At 43.5% G+C, this 19,174-nt stretch overlaps 1 protein-coding gene across 1 annotated transcript in view; it reads left to right on the top strand.

Annotated features, from left to right (window-relative positions):
• The window catches only part of LAMA1 (laminin subunit alpha 1), a 3,417,884-nt gene that overhangs the window by 1,068,105 nt on the left and 2,330,605 nt on the right, over positions 1–19,174 (top strand). The window contains exon 17 of the mRNA XM_044066516.1: positions 13,046–13,189. Coding sequence (XP_043922451.1) covers positions 13,046–13,189 — 144 coding nt within the window. The remainder of the gene's footprint in view (positions 1–13,045; positions 13,190–19,174) is intronic.

Genomic DNA, 19,174 nt, shown 5'->3' with positions numbered 1-19,174 from the left:
GGCCTTCCCAGTAATGGGTTAGAAAAGGAAACAGACAGCTGGTCAGCTTTCCTAAAACTTTGTTCTGTCCAAATAAAACCTGGGTTGTCTATGCACATCCAAACAATAAAGAAAATACTCTCTGTTACAGAAATTCAGAAGGAAGATTAGCAAGTGAATAGGTTGGTTCACAGTAGAATCCAAGGTGACCATGGGCAAAAAGGAAGGATTTGCCTAGTAGTAACTCTGTTCTTACGAAAAATCAACTAAGGAGGAATTGAGGATAGAGGTTATAGCCACCAGAAAGAGGGTCTTCCAAGACATTAGCTTCAAAGATCTCAAATAGGTGGTGGCTGCAGCAAAAAGTACCCCTCAGGAAGGTTTTAGACAGCCTAAAAGCCGCCAGAGGTGTATTATCCCTGTTTGAAAATTGGAGATGGCAGCCATTTACACCTTAATGGTTCAGTAAATCATCCCAGCATGAAGGAGATCACCCAAAAAGTCTAGGATGGTATCTAAAGGGGCCGAAAAAGAATCTGTGCCTTTTAACGAGGTCCATATGATGAAACGTTTCTACTTATTAATGTATACCTGCCAGGTGGAAGGCTTCTGGGATGATGAGAGAATACATGCAACTCTGTCAGAGATCTTAGAATTCCTGGCCATCATTGAAATTGGAGAAACCATGTGGTCAGTCTGAGGGGGTGTGCAGGATGGGAGGTCAGATCTGGGAGTGGAACCAGCAACCAGGGAGGGTGACATAGGTGAGGCTAATGAAAGGGGAACTACACTAGTCAGGGTCAGAATGGGGCATTGAGGATAACTGTTGCTCTGTAACGGGCTGCTTTCTAAAGAAACTTGATTATCAAGGGCATTGAAAGGTAGCCATGTAAGAGTTCCTGGGGCCAAGCATGCAGAAGAACATCCCATGGGTGACTGTCCCTCGGGAGCGATCATGGCATAGAAACTACTATGGGTTGTGTTTGCTGGGAGGCAAAAAGATCACAGCAGGGGGTGCCCCAGTGATGGAAAACCTGAGACATTGCTTTTGGGCTTCGGGATCACTGTTGAGGAATTAGAATGGTCCTGCTCAAACTATTCACCAGAATGTCGTATTTCCCCATGATTTACATCGGGCAATGTCCTGTCAGCAGTTTCTGACTGCATTTTCAAACCCTCATGCCTTCTTAACATAGGGTATAAGATCACATTCCTCCTTATTTGCTTTGGTACAGTCACAACCCTTGAGAAGAGGTCCTGAAAGGCCTGTAACTCTAGGAAGACCGCTGTCATCTGCGAGACATTGATGTGAAGTTTGACCTCGGAATTTGAACAGGTCCCTTGTACTGTCTTCCCTTCCAAATGCCCCACCCCCACCCCAGGAGGGAATCATCCGTACTGACTGTGGCCTGGGATTGGGGAAGAACAGAAGATAACTCTACTATGACTAGAGGTGGGACCAACTACCAGGGAGTGTGGCAGCAGCAGATGTTCATCAGAGAGACTGGAAATTCCATGGTATGTGTGAGACAGGACCATTGAGCTGCCAGAGCCCATTGTAGTATCCTCATATGGAATCTTGCCACAGGGAGTAGATATATAGAAGCAGCCATGTTTCCAGGGACCCGTAAAACCGCAGTCTGGACTTTTTGTGATTCACTGTAATGCCTAAGTACAGACACAACCAGAGTAGTGAGTCACAGTCACAAGCCTTGATGAGAGATGTTCTCATGGAAGCTGTGAGAAGCCAATCATCAAGTTACAGAAACCCTTGGAATCCCTGCAGCTTGAGCCAGGCTGACACTACAGCCATGTATTTGATGAACATCTGGGGAGCTGTGGTGAAATCAAAAGGCAGAGCTTGAAAATTGATAATGATTGGCCCCGGGTCAAAAGTGCAGAAATCTCCTGGACTTATTCACTCTCTTTATGTGATGGTAGGGATCCTTCACTTCTGTAAGCACATCCAGTCATCCTTCCTCAAGAGAGGTAGAATAGACTGCACTGTGACCATCCTGAACTTGGTCTGTTTGACAAAACAGTTCAGCTTGCTGAGATCCAAAGTTATTCCGAAGTCCTTGTTCTTTGGTACGAAAAGGAATCTGGAATGGACCACACATCCTTTCTGGTCTGGTGGGATCGCTTGACTCGACTGGCCAGCAGTTTTCAGATTTCGATTGTTGAGTCCCTTCTCTGACAGGGTGAATGTCTGGAAGGGAATTTTTTCCTTCTTTTGGGGTATCTGAAAAGGGAATTGTCTAGCCTCTTGGCACAAACCTCAACACCCATGCGTCTGAAGTGATGGCCTCCAAAGCTTTCAGTTGGAGAGACAAGCAACCCCCAACTGCTTCCAGAGGGCAGCAGGTGGACAACCCTTAAGGTATGCTGAAAAGATCTCCCGAAGAAAGCTTCACAAAAGCGTTGGTTCTGCAGACGGCATCTGCAACACGGATGGCGTCCATTATGGTTACCCTCTCTGCTAGGAGAGGAGTCCTACCAAGGAGTGTTCTGGGAAGGCAGCTGCTCTTTATGAACAAAGAGATACTTATGCTCTTTTCTGATTCCTGGAATAGAGTCATTAAGGTGGAGATAAAGGGCATACCTACAGCAGACAAGAGTCGTTCCTTCCTGCTTACTCCGTCAAATGGAGCATCATTAAGGTGGAGATAAAGGGCATACCTACAGCAGACAAGAGTCGTTCCTTCCTGCTTACTCCGTCAAATGGAGCATCATTAAGGTGGAGATAAAGGGCATACCTACAGCAGACAAGAGTCGTTCCTTCCTGCTTACTCCGTCAAATGGAGCATCATTAAGGTGGAGATAAAGGGCATACCTACAGCAGACAAGAGTCGTTCCTTCCTGCTTACTCCGTCAAATGGAGCATTGACAAAGCACAGCTTAAAGCAGTCTGCAAAATTGCACAAATGCATTCAGGTGTGTCAGCGAATGGCATTGCTAGTACTTGATGTGTAAGATGTGCCATGGGGTGCGTTGGACAGCAACCTTATGGACGTGTTAATGATAGACTGCATGGTTGACAGCTGAGCCTCCAAAGTTCTTTTGAATCTTTGGCGACTGCTAGGTCTTCACCACATTTGACACTTCAGACACTAGGTCTCATTGAAGCTTTGTCAAATGAGCCAGGTAGTTGAATGTACACAGTGCAAAGGTTGTTTAAGTGCACGTGCATTTTCCCAAGAGGTCCAGAGCCTGAGAATTCCTGTTGGGCAGATGGACCAAAAAACTCTCTTCTGGGATATCTTTTTTTTTTTTTTTTTTTGTGTGTGGCAGCCACTACCGCAATCATATCAACTGCTGGACCCTTACTTCATTGTGGTCTGTCCGTAGGTAGGCCGGAATCTTATCCAGTTTCCAGAGAATTGGTTACACCATATCAGATTCTTTCCAAGACGTTCCACACACCATGTAAATAAGAGGATCTGGAGGGGGAACTACACAGGCTGTGGATGGGCTCACTCAAAATGCATCCAGAAACATCAGTTCCAGGGAAGAGCTTCTGTGGTACATCCCCTTTGCTTTCTCAGCAATTCCATAAGATCGTCAAAGAATGTGTTGCTGCAGGGGGGGATTTGGGGTAGCACTTCTCTTCACTGAGGTTAGTGTCCTCGGTGAGGGATTCATCAGAGGCCTCCACAAGCATCCTGTTGCACCTATTCTTACCATGTCCTCCCCTGACTAGAATTTCCAGGAGAGACCCATAAGAAACAGAGGGTCCTGAAGGCAGAGACACCTGTGGAGCCAGCTGACATGAGTCTACAGATCCAGTAGTGAGGGTTAGGCTCAGAAGCCACTGCCGAGCATCCTCTCTCTGAATGGGATAAAATCCTCTCCACAGCATCAAAAGCCGAGGCTGAAGCCAGAAAACTGGACCCAGCACTTCTTAGATCTGAAAATCTCAATTGGACATCAGTATCTGGTGGCAAACTGACCAGCTCCAGTGCTGAGATTGGGGCCAAACTGTCAGGCGTCAAAGCCCTGAGAGGCAGGAATCACTCCAAAACATGGAGAGCAGACTCTGAAGCCCTGTCCCAGAACACTTTGCTACAACAACGCCAGAGCTGAGAATGACGAGGAAGGAGTCAATGCCTGAAGCAGCTTGGCCTTCAGAACCAACATGGGTGATAGTATCACCACTGGTCCAGTGGACTCGGTAGCTGAAGGAATTGGGAGAGGAAAATTGTCAGCAGGAGTCAGAACCACAGGCAGTGGTGCTAAGGAGATTGGACTGGTCCTTAATTTGAATCTGGATCTGCAGAAAAGAGCACATCAACTTTTCCAGTTATGACAGCTTCATGCTCCCAACTGATCAGGCAGTTCAAATCGAAGATGCCACCAATGGAAGTTTGGAAGACCTCCTTCCAGGGGTAGGATCCAGTGAATGGATCTGAACTGGAGAAGGTTGGATATAGAGTAGGGGGGGGGGTTCTGGGGAAAATTCTACCGGTGTACCTGGATAAAAAGGGGTATGCAGTTTACCCAGACTAGAAGAGTCCTTAGTTAAGTACAGAATGGGAATGCTAAGAGTGGGAGACTTGGGTCTCTCCAACACCAGCATTCCAGGAAACCAGGGCTGACTAGGCAACATTGTCCCTTAATTATTTGGCTCTGAAGATCAGTGCACCTTTGGCTCCGGTTGATGTTCAGCTGATGAGGCAGACTGTTTGCATTCCCCTGTATCCTTGGGTTAGGGACTTCGCATCCTTGTCCTGGGGCTATTCCTTTTCCCTCTTCTCAGGATTTTTACTGGGAGAATGGAAGGAAGAAGAAGATACTGCAGGAGAATGGAAGGAAGAAGAAGATACTGCAACCAGAGAGAGCATCGCTTTGATCACGTTGAGAGACCGGGTCCTGAAGACAGCCCATGTGCAACAATCCGTTTCCAAGTGGACAGCACCTAAACCGGGTCCTGAAGACAGCCCATGTGCAACAATCCGTTTCCAAGTGGACAGCACCTAAACAATAGACACAGTGGTCAGGGTGTCTCGTGGGGGTAACGTGTGCCTGCACACTACACAAGTCTTAAAGCCTTTTTCCTTTTCTTTCTTCGTTCTAGAAGAAGACAGCCAACAACAGTACAACACAGTAAGCAATAACACAGCCACTTAGCTACCTAATGTCCTAACCAAAAAATATGAACTAACTAATAGAATTCTGCCACATTATAAGAATTGTAGAGAAAATAACAACAAAAAGGGCAGGAATGCTTGAAGAGAGAAATTCAGAGGGACTAAACACTCTAAGCTACCATAATGACTAACTAAATTAACAAAAACTACAAACCTATACCCACTAAAAACTAGCAACAAACACCTAACTATGGTTGAGAATTTCTACAACAGCTAAAACAGCAAACAAATGATACAGTGAGTAGATTTCACAGACCACGATGCACTAAGGCAGCAAATGAGCTATATGGAGAAAAGGGGAGAGCAGAGCACTATGGGTAGAAGGTGGAGCTCCTGGGATGACAACTATAAACTGCCTGGCTTCAGATCAGAGTCAGATTCGATAACCCACGGTTTGAAGCTGGGCAGAAAACGCAGATCTGTTTTTGCATTGGGCATAACAATAATATTTATTTATCTATCTCTCTCTATATGTGTGTGTGTGTGTGTGTGTGTGTGTGTGTGTGTGTGTGTGTGTGTGTGTGTGTATATATATATATATATATATATATATATATATATGTATATATATATATAGTACATATGGATATAAAAAGTGTACACACCCCTGTTAAAATGCCAGGTTTTTGTGATATAAAAAATTTGACCACAATAAATCATTTCAAAACTTTTCCCCACCTTTAATGTGACTTATAACCTGTACATCCAAGAAACAAGTGCCAGGGAACGTTGATACACGGTTCAGATAGTTTATTCCACAGAAGTTAAAAAATCACAAAGAGTGTTCAGACCAGCAGTGTACTGTACACAGTACACTGCTGGTTTGAACACTCTTTGTGATTTTTAACTTCTGTGGAATAAACTATCTGAACCGTGTATCAACGTTCCCTGGCACTTGTTTCTTGGATTTGCAGTTTTTTGAAGTGCTGCTACACTTTTTTGGTTCGTTTATAACCTGTACAATTCAATTGAAAAACAAATTTGTTAGGGGAAAAAATACAAAAAATAAAAAAAAAATGTGCAATAAGCTGGTTGCATAAGTGTGCACACCCTTAAACTAATACTTTGTTGAAGCACCTTTTGATTTAATTACAGCATTCAGTCTTCTTGGGTAGGAGTCTGTCAGCGAAGCACTTCTTGACTTGGCAATATTTGCCCAGTCTTCCTTGCAAAAGCTCTCCAAATCTGTCAGATTGCAAGGGCATCTCTTGTGCACAGCCCTCTTCAGATCACCCCATGGATTTTCTATTGGATTTAGCTCTGGGCTCGAATTGGGCCATTTTCTTCTGGTGAAACCATTCTTTTGTTGATTTAGATGTATGCTTGGGGTCATTTTCATGTTGAAAGGTGAAATTCTTCATCTTCAGCTTTCTAGTAGATGCCTGAAGGTTTTGGGCCAAAAGTGACTGGCATTTGGAATTGTTCATACTTCCCTCCACCTTGACTAAAGCACTAGTTCCAGCTGAAGAAAAGCAACCCCAAAGCATGATACTGCCACCACCATGCTTCACTGTGGGGATGGTGTTCTTTTGGTGATGCGAAGTGTTGTTTTTGTGCCAAATGTACCTTTTGGAATTGTGGCCCGAAAGTTCAACCTTGGTCTCATCAGACCATAGCACCTTTTTCCACATGCTTTTGGGAGGCTTGATGTATTGTTTTGCAAATTTCATCTGGGCCTGGATGTTTTTCTATGTAAGAAAAGGCTTCCTTCTTGCAACCCTAACCCATAGTCCAGACACATGGAGAGTACAGGAGATTGTTGTCACATGCAGTACACAACCAGTACTTGCCAGAAATTCCTGCAGCTCCTTCAGTGTTGCTGTAGGTATCTTGGCAGCCTCCCTGACCAATTTTCGAGGAACATCCAGTTCTTTGCAACATCACTGTTGTCCCATATTTTCTCCACTTTTTGATGACTATCTTCACTGTGTTCCATGGTTTATCCAATGCTGTGGATTTTTTTTTTTGTACCTTTCTCCTGGCTGATACCTTTCAACAATGAGATCCCTTTGATGCTTTGTAAGCTCTCTGCGAACCATTTTGCTGCAGCAGGCAATTGAGAAAATGTCAGGAGAATCTTACTAGGATAGCTGAACGTTATTTGGGATCCAAGGTGGAGTCTCATTAATTGATGGCAGGTGTGCACCCAAGAAGACTAAATGCTGTAATTAAATCCAAAGGTGCTTTAAAAAAGTATTAGTTTAAGGGTGTGCACACTTATGCAACCAGCTTATTGTATCTTTTTTATTTTTTATATTTTTCCCCTAACAGATTTGTTTGTTTTTCAATTGAATTTTACAGGTTATAGGTTACGTTAAAGGTGGGAAAAGTTTTGAAATTAGTTATTATGGTCTCATTGTTTTATATTACAAAAACCTGGCATTTTAACAGGGGTGTGTATACTTTTTATATCCACTGTGTGTGTGTGTATATATATATATATATATATATATATATATATATATATGTGTGTGTGTGTGTGTGTGTAGGCCTATTTAGTTTAAACGAAAGTACGTTTAAACGAATTTGACTTACCCGAGCTGATTCCATCGAAACGGCTTTAGAATGAATGCACGGACTGCCAAATTCCTTTCCCACGGGTGGGTTTGAATCTGGAGCAACCCTGATTGCCATTGAGCCGGCAAGGGCACAGATCACCTTTGTGGTTGCTTTAATGGTATCACCTTCTAGTCTGCTCTCACCTTCCCCTGAGGGCTCCTCCACTGGTGACAAATGAGGAGGCACAAGACTGATAGGAGGAGGCTTGGTGGTCAGCAGTCATGGAGACTAAAAGAACCCAGAAAAGTATGTACTCAGTGTGTGTCTGTTTGTTTGCTATATGTTGTATATGTGTAACTACCAATATGTGGCTATCTGTATAATTTTTTGTGCGCATGTTTGTGTGTCAGTATGCCAGACAGCAAAGATGCACGTTTAAATTTGAATTCGGTTTTCTGTGAGGCGCAGAACTCTCCATTACTCTCCCCTTGTAGAAAATGACATTTAATCACCTCTAAGGTTGTTCTAGTCCTCTACCTCAGGGACAGGGGAGGGGAAAGCTTTAAGGTTCAGCCTTAAGTCATCCTTTTTCAGATAGTACTGTAATTTAGCCATTTAATGTTTGACCAAAGATCCATATGACAAACACTGAGCTGTATGTGTTGTATGTGCAGATATTCTACTCCTTGATTGTGCTAAAACGGGATGTTTCTAATTTCCAAGATATGTAATAGCTGTAACCGCTAGAAAATTTAAGCTAAAGATAAGGAAGACCGAGGGTCATAACTTAACACCTATTTTAGTAGTGCTTGGTGACGTGACAGCATACAGCCAGATGTTCAGGTTCAAACTTCTTTATTCTAATGTAACATCATGATCCAGTACCTCGGCATTTTGCCTTCCAAGGATAACAATCATACAGTTGAACCTATATTTATACCCAGTGCCCCCTACTGGTGCTTTCAGTAATTATATATCAGTTTACCATATAATTTTACAAAAAAACATTTGTAAAAATCTTACTCCAAATTCATTTCTTACAGTCTTTATCCATCTAATCATAAAATGTACAGTAAATTGTAAATGCACTTTGTACATTTGCAGTGGTAATTTTAAAAGTCCTGTAGCTGAACATTTTTGCACAGTGCATGGTGGGTCAAGTGATTCATTAACAGTCATTGTGATAGGACTTCCCTTTATGAAATGAGGGGATATCAGTAAAAGGCTGCTCTAGTGGGAGAGTAACATGATTCTTAATTATGGCACACTACATCCGAAAGAGCTCAATTTGGAGGTAAATTTCACTATATGGTAATATTTATTCATTTAAAACCTGTCATGCATTTGTGAAATTTATAATTGAAATTTGCAATGTTTATGAAGGTAAAACGACATGTATAAAGTATATTATTTATAATTTACTGTGTATTTTATGATTAGATGGATAAAGATTGTAAGAAATGTATTTGGAGTAAGATTGTTTACAAATGTTTTTTGTAAAATTGTATGGTAAATTGACAGTTATTAAAAGCACCAGTAGGGGGCACTAGGTATAAAATGTAGGTTCATTTATATGATTGTTATCCTTGGAAGGTGAAATGTTGAGGTACCGGATGTTACGTTAGAGTAAAGAAGTTTGAACCTGAACGGCTGGCTGTTTGTTGTTTTTCTGAGTTATTTGTTGTATTTTATGTTTTAGTTCTGACGTGACAGCATTACAGACACACTTGCGCTCATAAATGCAAAGCATGGCGCCAGTTTTACCCATAATTCCTAACTACATAGATTCATAGGAGCATACTAGGCTAATTGCCCCAAAGGGCCACTTTAACCCTAGCCAATATCCCGAGGTCAGAATCAAACCTGTACCCCCATGTCTATAAAGTGAACACCCTTACCATTGTACCAAACGTCAATGCACAAGTTCTCTGTCTCCAGTAATAAAAGTAATGCTTGCTGGTATGAAGAGCAGAAGTTACTAGATTAAACAGTAACTCTGTCTAGTAATACTAATATTCCAGAAACACATGCAAAAGCAGATCCACCAGCTGCAACTGCCAAACTTCTACTCATCCCCGAACTTATGGTAAATTGCTAAGTAAGGCTGGCCACTCTTGTCATGTGTTTGGCTACTATGACGATGTGCTTTAAACTGTAGTTGGAATTGTTGAATGGTCATTGGTGCATGTTTATTACAGTGCATCCTATTTTAAGAGTCTGTATAGTAGTTATAATGTTTATTTCTTTATTTGTTTGTTTACCGGGATAGTTCAACTGGGCAGTTGCCCTTTTTCAGTGAAGGCCCAAGGGAGAAAGCCCCAGAAGTTACAAAAGGTGCAACAGAGATCAGAACAAAAACATATGTTAAGAAATAACTCATTCAGTTGTTAAATGTACAGAGAAATAAAAATGTTGAGAAAAAATCATACAACTGCTACAAACTAAATGGATCACAAGTTGTTCAGAGAAACACTCAACACTAAGGTAGATGAGAATAAATATTGCTGGTCCATTATTTACAAAATCTTATGTACAAGTTTTCCGTCGTGTTTAACTCAATAACTATGTACAGTAGGCAAAGTATTATACAGTGAGGACAGTGCTTAGCTAGGAGTTATATAGGAGCAGAGCCAGGAGTTAGACAGGAAGAGATTCAGAAGTTAGACAGGGGCAAAGCCATGAGTTAATTAGACAGGAGCAGAGACAGGAGTTAGGCAGGAGCAGAGCCAAGAGTTAGACAGGAACAGGAGCAGAACCAAGGAGTTAGACAGGAGCAGAGCCAGGAGTTAGACAGGAACAGGAGCAGAACCAAGGAGTTAGGAGCAGAGCCAGGAGTTAGTTAAACAGGAATATAGCCAGGAGGTAGTTAGACAGGAGCAGAGGCAGGAGTTAAACAGGAGCAGAGCCAGGAGTTAGTTAGACAGAAGTATAGCCAGGAGGTAGTTAGACAGGAGCAGAGACAGGAGTTAGACAGGAGCAGAGCCAAGAGTTAGACAGGAACAGGAGCAGAGTCAGGAGTTAGACAGCGGCAGAGCCAGGAGTTAGTTAGACAGGAGTATAGCCAGGAGGTAGTTAGACAGGAGCAGAGACAGGAGTTAGACAGGAGCAGAGCCAAGAGTTAGACAGGAACAGGAGCAGAGCCAGGAGTTAGCAGCAGAGCCAGGAGTTAGTTAGACAGGAGTATAGCCAGGAGGTAGTTAGACAGGAGTATAGCCAGGAGGTAGTTAGGAGCAGAGACAGGAGTTAGACAGGAGCAGAGCCAAGAGTTAGACAGGAACAGGAGCAGAGCCAGGAGTTAGACAGCAGCAGAACCAGGAGTTAGTTAGACAGGAGTATAGCCAGGAGGTAGTTAGACAGGAGCAGAGACAGGAGTTAGGCAGGAGCAGAGCCAAGAGTTAGACAGGAACAGGAACAGAGCCAAGAGTTAGACAGGAGCAGAGCCAGGAGTTAGACAGGAACAGGAGCAGAGCCAGGAGTTAGACAGGAACAGCAGCAGAGCCAGGAGTTAGTTAGATAGGAGTATAGCCAGGAGGTAGTTAGACAGGAGTATAGCCAGGAGGTAGTTAGACAGGAGCAGAGACAGGAGTTAGACAGGAGCAGAGCCAAGAGTTAGACAGCAGCAGAGCCAGGAGTTAGTTAGACAGGATTATAGCCAGGAGGTAGTTAGACAGGAGCAGAGACAGGAGTTAGACAGGAGCAGAGCCAGGAGTTAGCAGCAGAGCCAGGAGTTAGTTAGACAGGAGTATAGCCAGGAGGTAGTTAGACAGGAGTATAGCCAGGAGATAGTTAGGAGCAGAGACAGGAGTTAGACAGGAGCAGAGCCAAGAGTTAGACAGGAACAGGAGCAGAGCCAGGAGTTAGACAGCAGCAGAGCCAGGAGTTAGTTAGACAGGAGTATAGCCAGGAGGTAGTTAGACAGGAGCAGAGACAGGAGTTAGACAGGAGCAGAGCCAAGAGTTAGACAGGAACAGGAACAGAGCCAAGAGTTAGACAGGAGCAGAGCCAGGAGTTAGTTAGACAGGAGTATAGCCAGGAGGTAGTTAGACAGGAGCAGAGACAGGAGTTAGACAGGAGCAGAGCCAAGAGTTAGACAGGAACAGGAACAGAGCCAAGAGTTAGACAGGAGCAGAGTCAGGAGTTAGACAGGAACAGGAGCAGAGCCAGGAGTTAGACAGGAACAGCAGCAGAGCCAGGAGTTAGTTAGATAGGAGTATAGCCAGGAGGTAGTTAGACAGGAGTATAGCCAGGAGGTAGTTAGACAGGAGCAGAGACAGGAGTTAGACAGGAGCAGAGCCAAGAGTTAGACAGGAACAGGAGCAGAGCCAGGAGTTAGACAGCAGCAGAGCCAGGAGTTAGTTAGACAGGAGTATAGCCAGGAGGTAGTTAGACAGGAGCAGAGACAGGAGTTAGATAGGAGCAGAGCCAAGAGTTAGACAGGAACAGGAACAGAGCCAAGAGTTAGACAGGAGCAGAGCCAGGAGTTAGACAGGAACAGGAGCAGAGTCAGGAGTTAGACAGGAACAGCAGCAGAGCCAGGAGTTAGTTAGACAGGAGTATAGCCAGGAGGTAGTTAGACAGGAGCAGAGACAGGAGTTAGACAGGAGCAGAGCCAAGAGTTAGACAGGAACAGGAGCAGAGCCAGGAGTTAGCAGCAGAGCCAGGAGTTAGTTAGACAGGAGTATAGCCAGGAGGTAGTTAGACAGGAGTATAGCCAGGAGGTAGTTAGACAGGAGCAGAGACAGGAGTTAGACAGGAGCAGAGCCAAGAGTTAGACGGAACAGGAGCAGAGCCAGGAGTTAGACAGCAGCAGAGCCAGGAGTTAGTTAGACAGGAGTATAGCCAGGAGGTAGTTAGACAGGAGCAGAGACAGGAGTTAGACAGGAGCAGAGCCAAGAGTTAGACAGGAACAGGAACAGAGCCAAGAGTTAGACAGGAGCAGAGCAGGAGTTAGACAGGAACAGCAGCAGAGCCAGGAGTTAGTTAGACAGGAGTATAGCCAGGAGGTAGTTAGACAGGAGCAGAGGCAGGAGTTAGACAAGAGCAGAAGCAAAGCCAGGAGTTAGACAGGAGCAGGGGCAGAAGTTTGGACTTTTTGTGATTAGAGACAGATGCTTCTCAAATTTCATGTTTTCATCTTAATATTTAACCCAAGTGAGTCTTTCCAGTGCTTTTTATCTGTTCTTGGTATGTGTATTTCTTGTAGTTTGTTGTGGCAGCTGTTACATATAGTGTTTTCTCATCTTTAAAAAGACACCAGTCATTTTTAGCCTTGCTGCTTTTAACTTATCCAGTCTTTTCTTATTTATGAATATTACACATTTTATCCTATAATACTGTTTTTAACTGTACATTTGCCATTCATATTACTGTACTAAGATCAACCTTTTTTTTTTTTTTTTTTTTTTTTTTGCTTTTTGCAGGAGAATGTATTTGGATCTCTGTGTGATGAGTGCACATTGGGCACTTTTGCTCTCCGTGCTGATAATCCAAATGGTTGCAGTCCTTGTTTCTGCTTTGGAGTGTCAAAGATATGTTCTGAGCTGGAAGGGCATGTTAGAATTCCTGTAAGTAAACGTATGACATGTCTAGAAACATCTATTTTATGTTAGGTAAAAGTTACATGACTGGGTAGAAGGGCTTTACTGTTTGTTGGCCAAGACAAAATAGTAAATAAAGTTTAGACAACCCTCCTGCTTTCATACACTTGACAGTATGCCCATCTCTTGTCTTTGCCAATAATGCCATCATCTTCTAATTCAATGCACTTGATGCTTTATTGTGCACTTGTCATCATAGAAATGTCTGGTTATCTTCCCACAGTTGACAGATTTACAGCTAAATGTGCTAGTCTGTTGGATTCATGATACAAAGAGTAGACACAATGTAGCTTTTGGCAAATTGCATCCCTCAGATGTTCTGTTGCTGTGTGGAGAATAGTTTCTGTCAGTAAGCCAGTGATTTTGGGGGGGATTTATCCTATGTTTGATTATACTTGAAAAAAAAGAAAGATAAAATGAGAATCCATAACGGATACAGTCATCACGGCTTTGGGCCTTTTTCCCCCCATAACAACCAGTCTTATATGGCACTGGGGTAAAAAGGATAGTTTGTAAAGTTATATTCTTTATGCATTTTAAGGTTTACAGTAGGCCCCCTTCACATTTCAGTTTTATTTTTCTATAGTATAACATGCTTTTGGGGAAATGCTACATATTAAGGTACAGTACGTCACTGAGTGATAAGAACAGAACAGGATTGCAAACAAAAAATAAGACTGCTTTTTTTTTTTAATTTTAAACTACAATGTCTTTCTAACCTGCTCTCAAAGCAGTTACCTGTTTCTGGAAAATTAAAACGTGTAGGTCAAGTTTATATAGCCATCTGTGCACGTGGTTGAGGTTTGGTTGTGAGGAACACCAAAGAAATAATGACCACACTGTCTTCTGCTCCCACCAAACCCTAGCTATCTGAAAATCACATAATTGTCCTTCGGCTTCCACCCAGAGATTATCCTCAAACAGGCAGCTATTTTTGGTGATTTCCTCCAGTGGGAGATTACAACAGGTTGCCCCCCCCCCCCCCCAACAGATAGACACATCTGGTGACTACCTCTGTATGTGAACATTAAGAAGCGGCAGAAATAATAGCCTCAGTAATGTACTTCACTCGCTGTTACATGCCCCCATCACCATAACCACTGTTACAGAAAACAAAATAACGAAGTCCTTCTGTGGGCAGAGGATACTGTTACTGGGTCATTGCCCATAATATCAATCTTCTCGCCAGGACAAAAAAAATTTACCTGCTACATTCCAGACTACGCTGTGTGAGCTACACCCCGGGCATACAGCATTCTTTTGTTTCTGTATGCTGTCACGGTGGCAAAGGTAAAGTAATTTTGCTGTTGAGTTTATTTCATTCACGTTGTCCCATCTACTCCACTGTTTAAAATTCACTAGCCTTGTGCTCCTTAAAGCTCTCTGATTTGTTGTCTAGACTTTATGGGTGGAAAGTAGGAAAGCATCTGTGGCCCAAGATGCTCACTACACCTTTCTAAACATACTGGAAAATATTAAGTTACAATCAAACACCCTAATACTGGGTGATTTCAATTACCCTGCCATTAACTGGGAAAACTACTCGAGTATCAACACCTTTTCCCAACGGTTCTTGGAATTCATAAATTCCAACGCCCTGGATCAACTAATCCATTGTCCCACCAGGGCCTCCAATATCCTAGACCTGGTCATTACCAGCATGGGAGATAGATGCTCCACACCAGTGGTCACCCCCTCATTGGTCAGGTCTGACCATAAGCAAATCACCCTTGACATTGTCATCCCACCCCTCACCCCCCCAGTAAGGAAACCTCCATAAAAAACTTCTCAAAAGCCAACTTCATGCTACTGAAGTCAGAAGTGACAAACTTCATGACACCCATGCAGACGGGAACTGAAAGTTCGACTGCTGAATCCTACACTAAGGCACTGTACGAGCACATCCAGTCGTGCCATCCCAAATAGAGCCAAGATGCTCTCCTCCAAAAAAAGGAAGCCAATCTAGTGGTCCCCTGCCATAAAAAAAGTATACAACAGAAGGAAGAAACTGTTGCAGAAAAGAGGAAAATCCCAGGATGCAAAAAAGTCTCTTACCATCCTCAGTAACAAGCTGAGATCCCTCATGAAATCCTCCAAAGCTAGTTACGAAAATAAAATTGCCAAAGATTCCAAAGACAACCACAAGGCATTCTAGTTATGTCAAGAATCTAAATGGCAATGCTCAGATCTGCTCTGAGCTACAACAGAATGTCATTAAATATACTGATCCCAAGAATATTGCCAATATCTTGGCAGATTGATTTAGTGCCAACTTCACTGCCTCTCACCCCCTAAAGGGCCCATCTCAGTACCAAAAGATTGCCAAATTCTGGTAATCACGGCCACACAGGTAAAAACCGCACTCTCCAAAGCTAAGAATACAGCATCCATGGGACCAGATGACATCCCGGGCTGTGAACTACATGAACTACAAAATTAACTGGCACCTCACGTAAGTGTCATGTTTAATCATAGACTCACCTCAGGCTTCGTGCCCACTGAGTGGCGCACAGCTACAGTTATCCCACTCTACAAGGGAGGATCCACCTTGGATCCCGGGAACTACCGCCCCATCAGTCTGACGAGCCTGATCTGCAAGGGCATGGAACGCATTGTCATGGAACTTATAAACAAAGACATTGGCAACCTTCAAACACTGGACCCCACCCAGTTTGGGTTTGTGAAGGGCCGATCTTGCCTCCTGAACCTGGTTGACTTCTTCGAATTAGTCTCCAGAGCTGTGGACAAGGGTAAGGGGGTCCACACAGCCTATCTGGACCTCGCCAAGGCCTTCGACACCATCCCCCACTCTGGAATCATAGATAAACTTACTAAGCTGGCATAAATCCGTACGTCACTCAATGGGTTGCCAACTGGCTTACTGACAGAACCCAGACTGTAAAAGTAGCCGACTCCAAATCCAGCTCCAGACAAGTGACAAGTGGAGTACCTCAGGGTTCAGTCCTGGGACCGATCTTGTTTGGCATCTACTTCTCTGAAGTACAGGCCAACACTAAGGGACTCTGTCTAACAAAGTTCGCAGATAACTGCAAACTGGGTGCCATTATTGAATCCCCAAATTATGTGGATATTCTACAGAAGGGCCTTACATAAACATGTTTGGTGCCAGAGCCATGGGCTAAAGCTTAATGCCAAGAAATGTATAGTTATCCCCTTTGGGAAAAAACATGTATCCATGAATTACCACATAGGTGGCAGTACACTAAACACAGAAAGTGTAATGAGAGACTTAGGGACAGAGGCGGACAGTGGTCTCACCTTCGATAACCACTTTGCCACAACAGTCAGGAAATCCATCTGTGTGGTACACCTCATCACTAAGGGCTTTTCATTCAGAAAAAAGGAGGTCATTGTCCCACTGTACTCATCCCTCATTAGACCCATTATAGAGTACAATGCCCCTTTTGGTATGTACCTCACAAGACATCTGCAACAGCTAGAAAGGCCGCAGAAATACCTCACTGAAAGCAGATGCCCTATACTGATTGTCTAAAAAAACTCCAGCTATACTCTGTGGCATATTGTCTACTCAGAGGCAATCTCTGCTTAACATACAAGGCCATGTCAAACCCTGAGCTGTTAGACTTGCTCCACTTAAAGAAATCACAGTCCCTCAGAGCCACACACTCCAGGGACCTAAACCTTGCCATCACAATGAACAAAACATGCTGGAGGGATAGATTCCTGACACAGAGACTCCCCATACTCTGGAATAGACTGCCCATACATGTCAAGCAGAGCGCCTCCTTGGCCCTCTTCAAAAGGAACATTGATGATTGGATGGGAGATAGGAAATTCACCCCAGGGATCATGTCAGTTGCCTGCTAGTCAGGGGTCCAGGGAAGTAAACATTGTGTGAAGAAATATTCAGGGAATTGTTATGGCTAGGCTTGTATAGGCCCTAGGGCCGATAGCCTAGAACCAACCTATGAACCTATGAGTGGTCCAGGTTTGCAATATATATGAGGGAGGGCACCACAGCTGCAACTGCACTGCACTGTACAGGTATGAGCAACAGATTTAATTTATAGGTAAAGTTTCTTAACTAAAAAAATGTAGGAAAGTACCCCTAGCTGAATAGTGTCAGCCTAGTTTGCCTGCAGATAAGGTTGACTATGATCTTGCGTGATATTTATTAGACTATGCCTTAAGTCTGGCAGGTGACAGTTCTGTCAGAACTGCTTATTCAGGCAGTATTTTGGCAGAACTATTAGTCACATGCATTATTATTTTATGAGAAGCCAGGAATAATGTAGCAAACTAGCAGCAGTTATATTGACATGACTCTTTCCCTCTGATGTAGTAGAGTGAGGATAATTGCCAGGGTAGGCTTAAAAGCTGCCTTCCCATGTCATTGAGCTCAGAATAGTGTTTCCCAGTAACCTAATGACTGAGCTGTACCAGGTGTTTTGTGTGTGTGCTCGCGTGTGTGTGTGTGCACGCGTGTGTGTGTTACCAACATTTCCCAGGTTTCCTCTGGCTGCCTCTGAAATGTCCATTTTCTATTGTGTGTCTATCAACATGAAAAAGCACTTCACTTGCATTTTTCAGCAAAAGGTGCAGAGTGTGACTAGAGGGAAATTGTTGTTGCCTTACAGTATTCCAGAGTAGTGCTGACTCCTCCTTTATGCAACCATTGTTACTGGAGCACCGTAACTGTTGCCTGCGCCAGGATGCTATCGAGTAGTATTTATGAAAAAGTGCTTTATGGTGTTTGTAGTTAAAAATATAGTAACGTTGTCTGACAAAAATCACAAGTCAGGTGAACCTCAAAAAGTTATTTACAGAGCATCAGATGGCATTTGAAATGTATGTTTCCTTGACAGTCCTTCTGAATGAGGTTCATCTTCATTCTGAATGCAGATTAAAAATTCTCCATGCAAGTTCCTGTCTGTTGGTAAATAAATAATGTGATAGTGTTCAATCTCGCCGTTTGTTCTTACACATGGGTTCGGAGCCGATCCTCGGCTCCGTGCCGGCCTCTTGCAAGCTCTGCATCGAGAAGAAGCTCGAGACAATCTAATACCCACAATCCCCCTCTGCCTTTACCTCAGATCTAGTTTGCCGCTGCTGCGTTCGCATCGCTGGGAGCTAGCTCGAGCATCTAAAGTTAAGATATAACTTAATTTGTTATATTTTATTGGATTTTTTGTTCTATTTGATATAACTTGATATACTGAGTGATTGTGTGTTGAGTGGGTTAAATTCTCGGTACCGTTAATCTTATTAATCGGTTAGAGTTTTTCGGGGCCTACAACCCTTCTTAAATTTAAAAAGGATTTGACATTTAAACCGGATTTGACACTTTTTTCTCGGATTTGACTATATTACTGGACTTGTCTTTTTCTTGTAAAATGTCTGATAAGGTAAAATCAGGATTTAAGCGTTGTCAGTGTGGCCAGAAAATGTCAGTGACTGACAACCATAGTTCCTGCATCTACTGCCTTGGCCCTCTCCACTTGCAAGAGGACTGTTCTATCTGTCACTCTTTTAGTGGGAGGGTCATGACAGATAGGCGCAGGAAACTCATGGACAGAGGTTTATTAAAACCTTCTTTTCAGGAGGCTCTGGATGCTTCTGACCAGGCATCGAAATCCTCTAAGGAATCGAAGACGTCAGAGCCCAAGTCATCGGCTCCGAGCTCTTCAGCAAAAGTTAGATCACCGGTTCCACAGACTTCGGGGCCGAGTGTTCAACTGGTATCGGTTCCTGAGCCTCGAGTCTTAGAACCGGTGATGGAGCTCCCTCCTTCGACCTTATTGAGGTCGGCTCCGTCTTCGGTTCCTTCGACCCGTTCTTCTTCCAAACTCTCTGATATCGATGTGGATCGTGTGGTGCAGAAGTTATTGGAGCATTCGGCCCTGTCCAAACTTATTTCGGTTTCCACCCAGTTGGTGTCGAAACTTGAAGGCCTCCCAGTGTCTCCATCCA

This window comes from Protopterus annectens, chromosome 3.part1 (assembly GCF_019279795.1).
Source record: "Protopterus annectens isolate FY-2018-M chromosome 3.part1, PAN1.0, whole genome shotgun sequence".
NCBI lineage: Eukaryota > Metazoa > Chordata > Ceratodontiformes > Protopteridae > Protopterus > Protopterus annectens.
The sequence above is the reverse complement of the archived record's forward strand: the minus strand, read 5'-3'. Positions and strand labels throughout refer to the sequence as shown.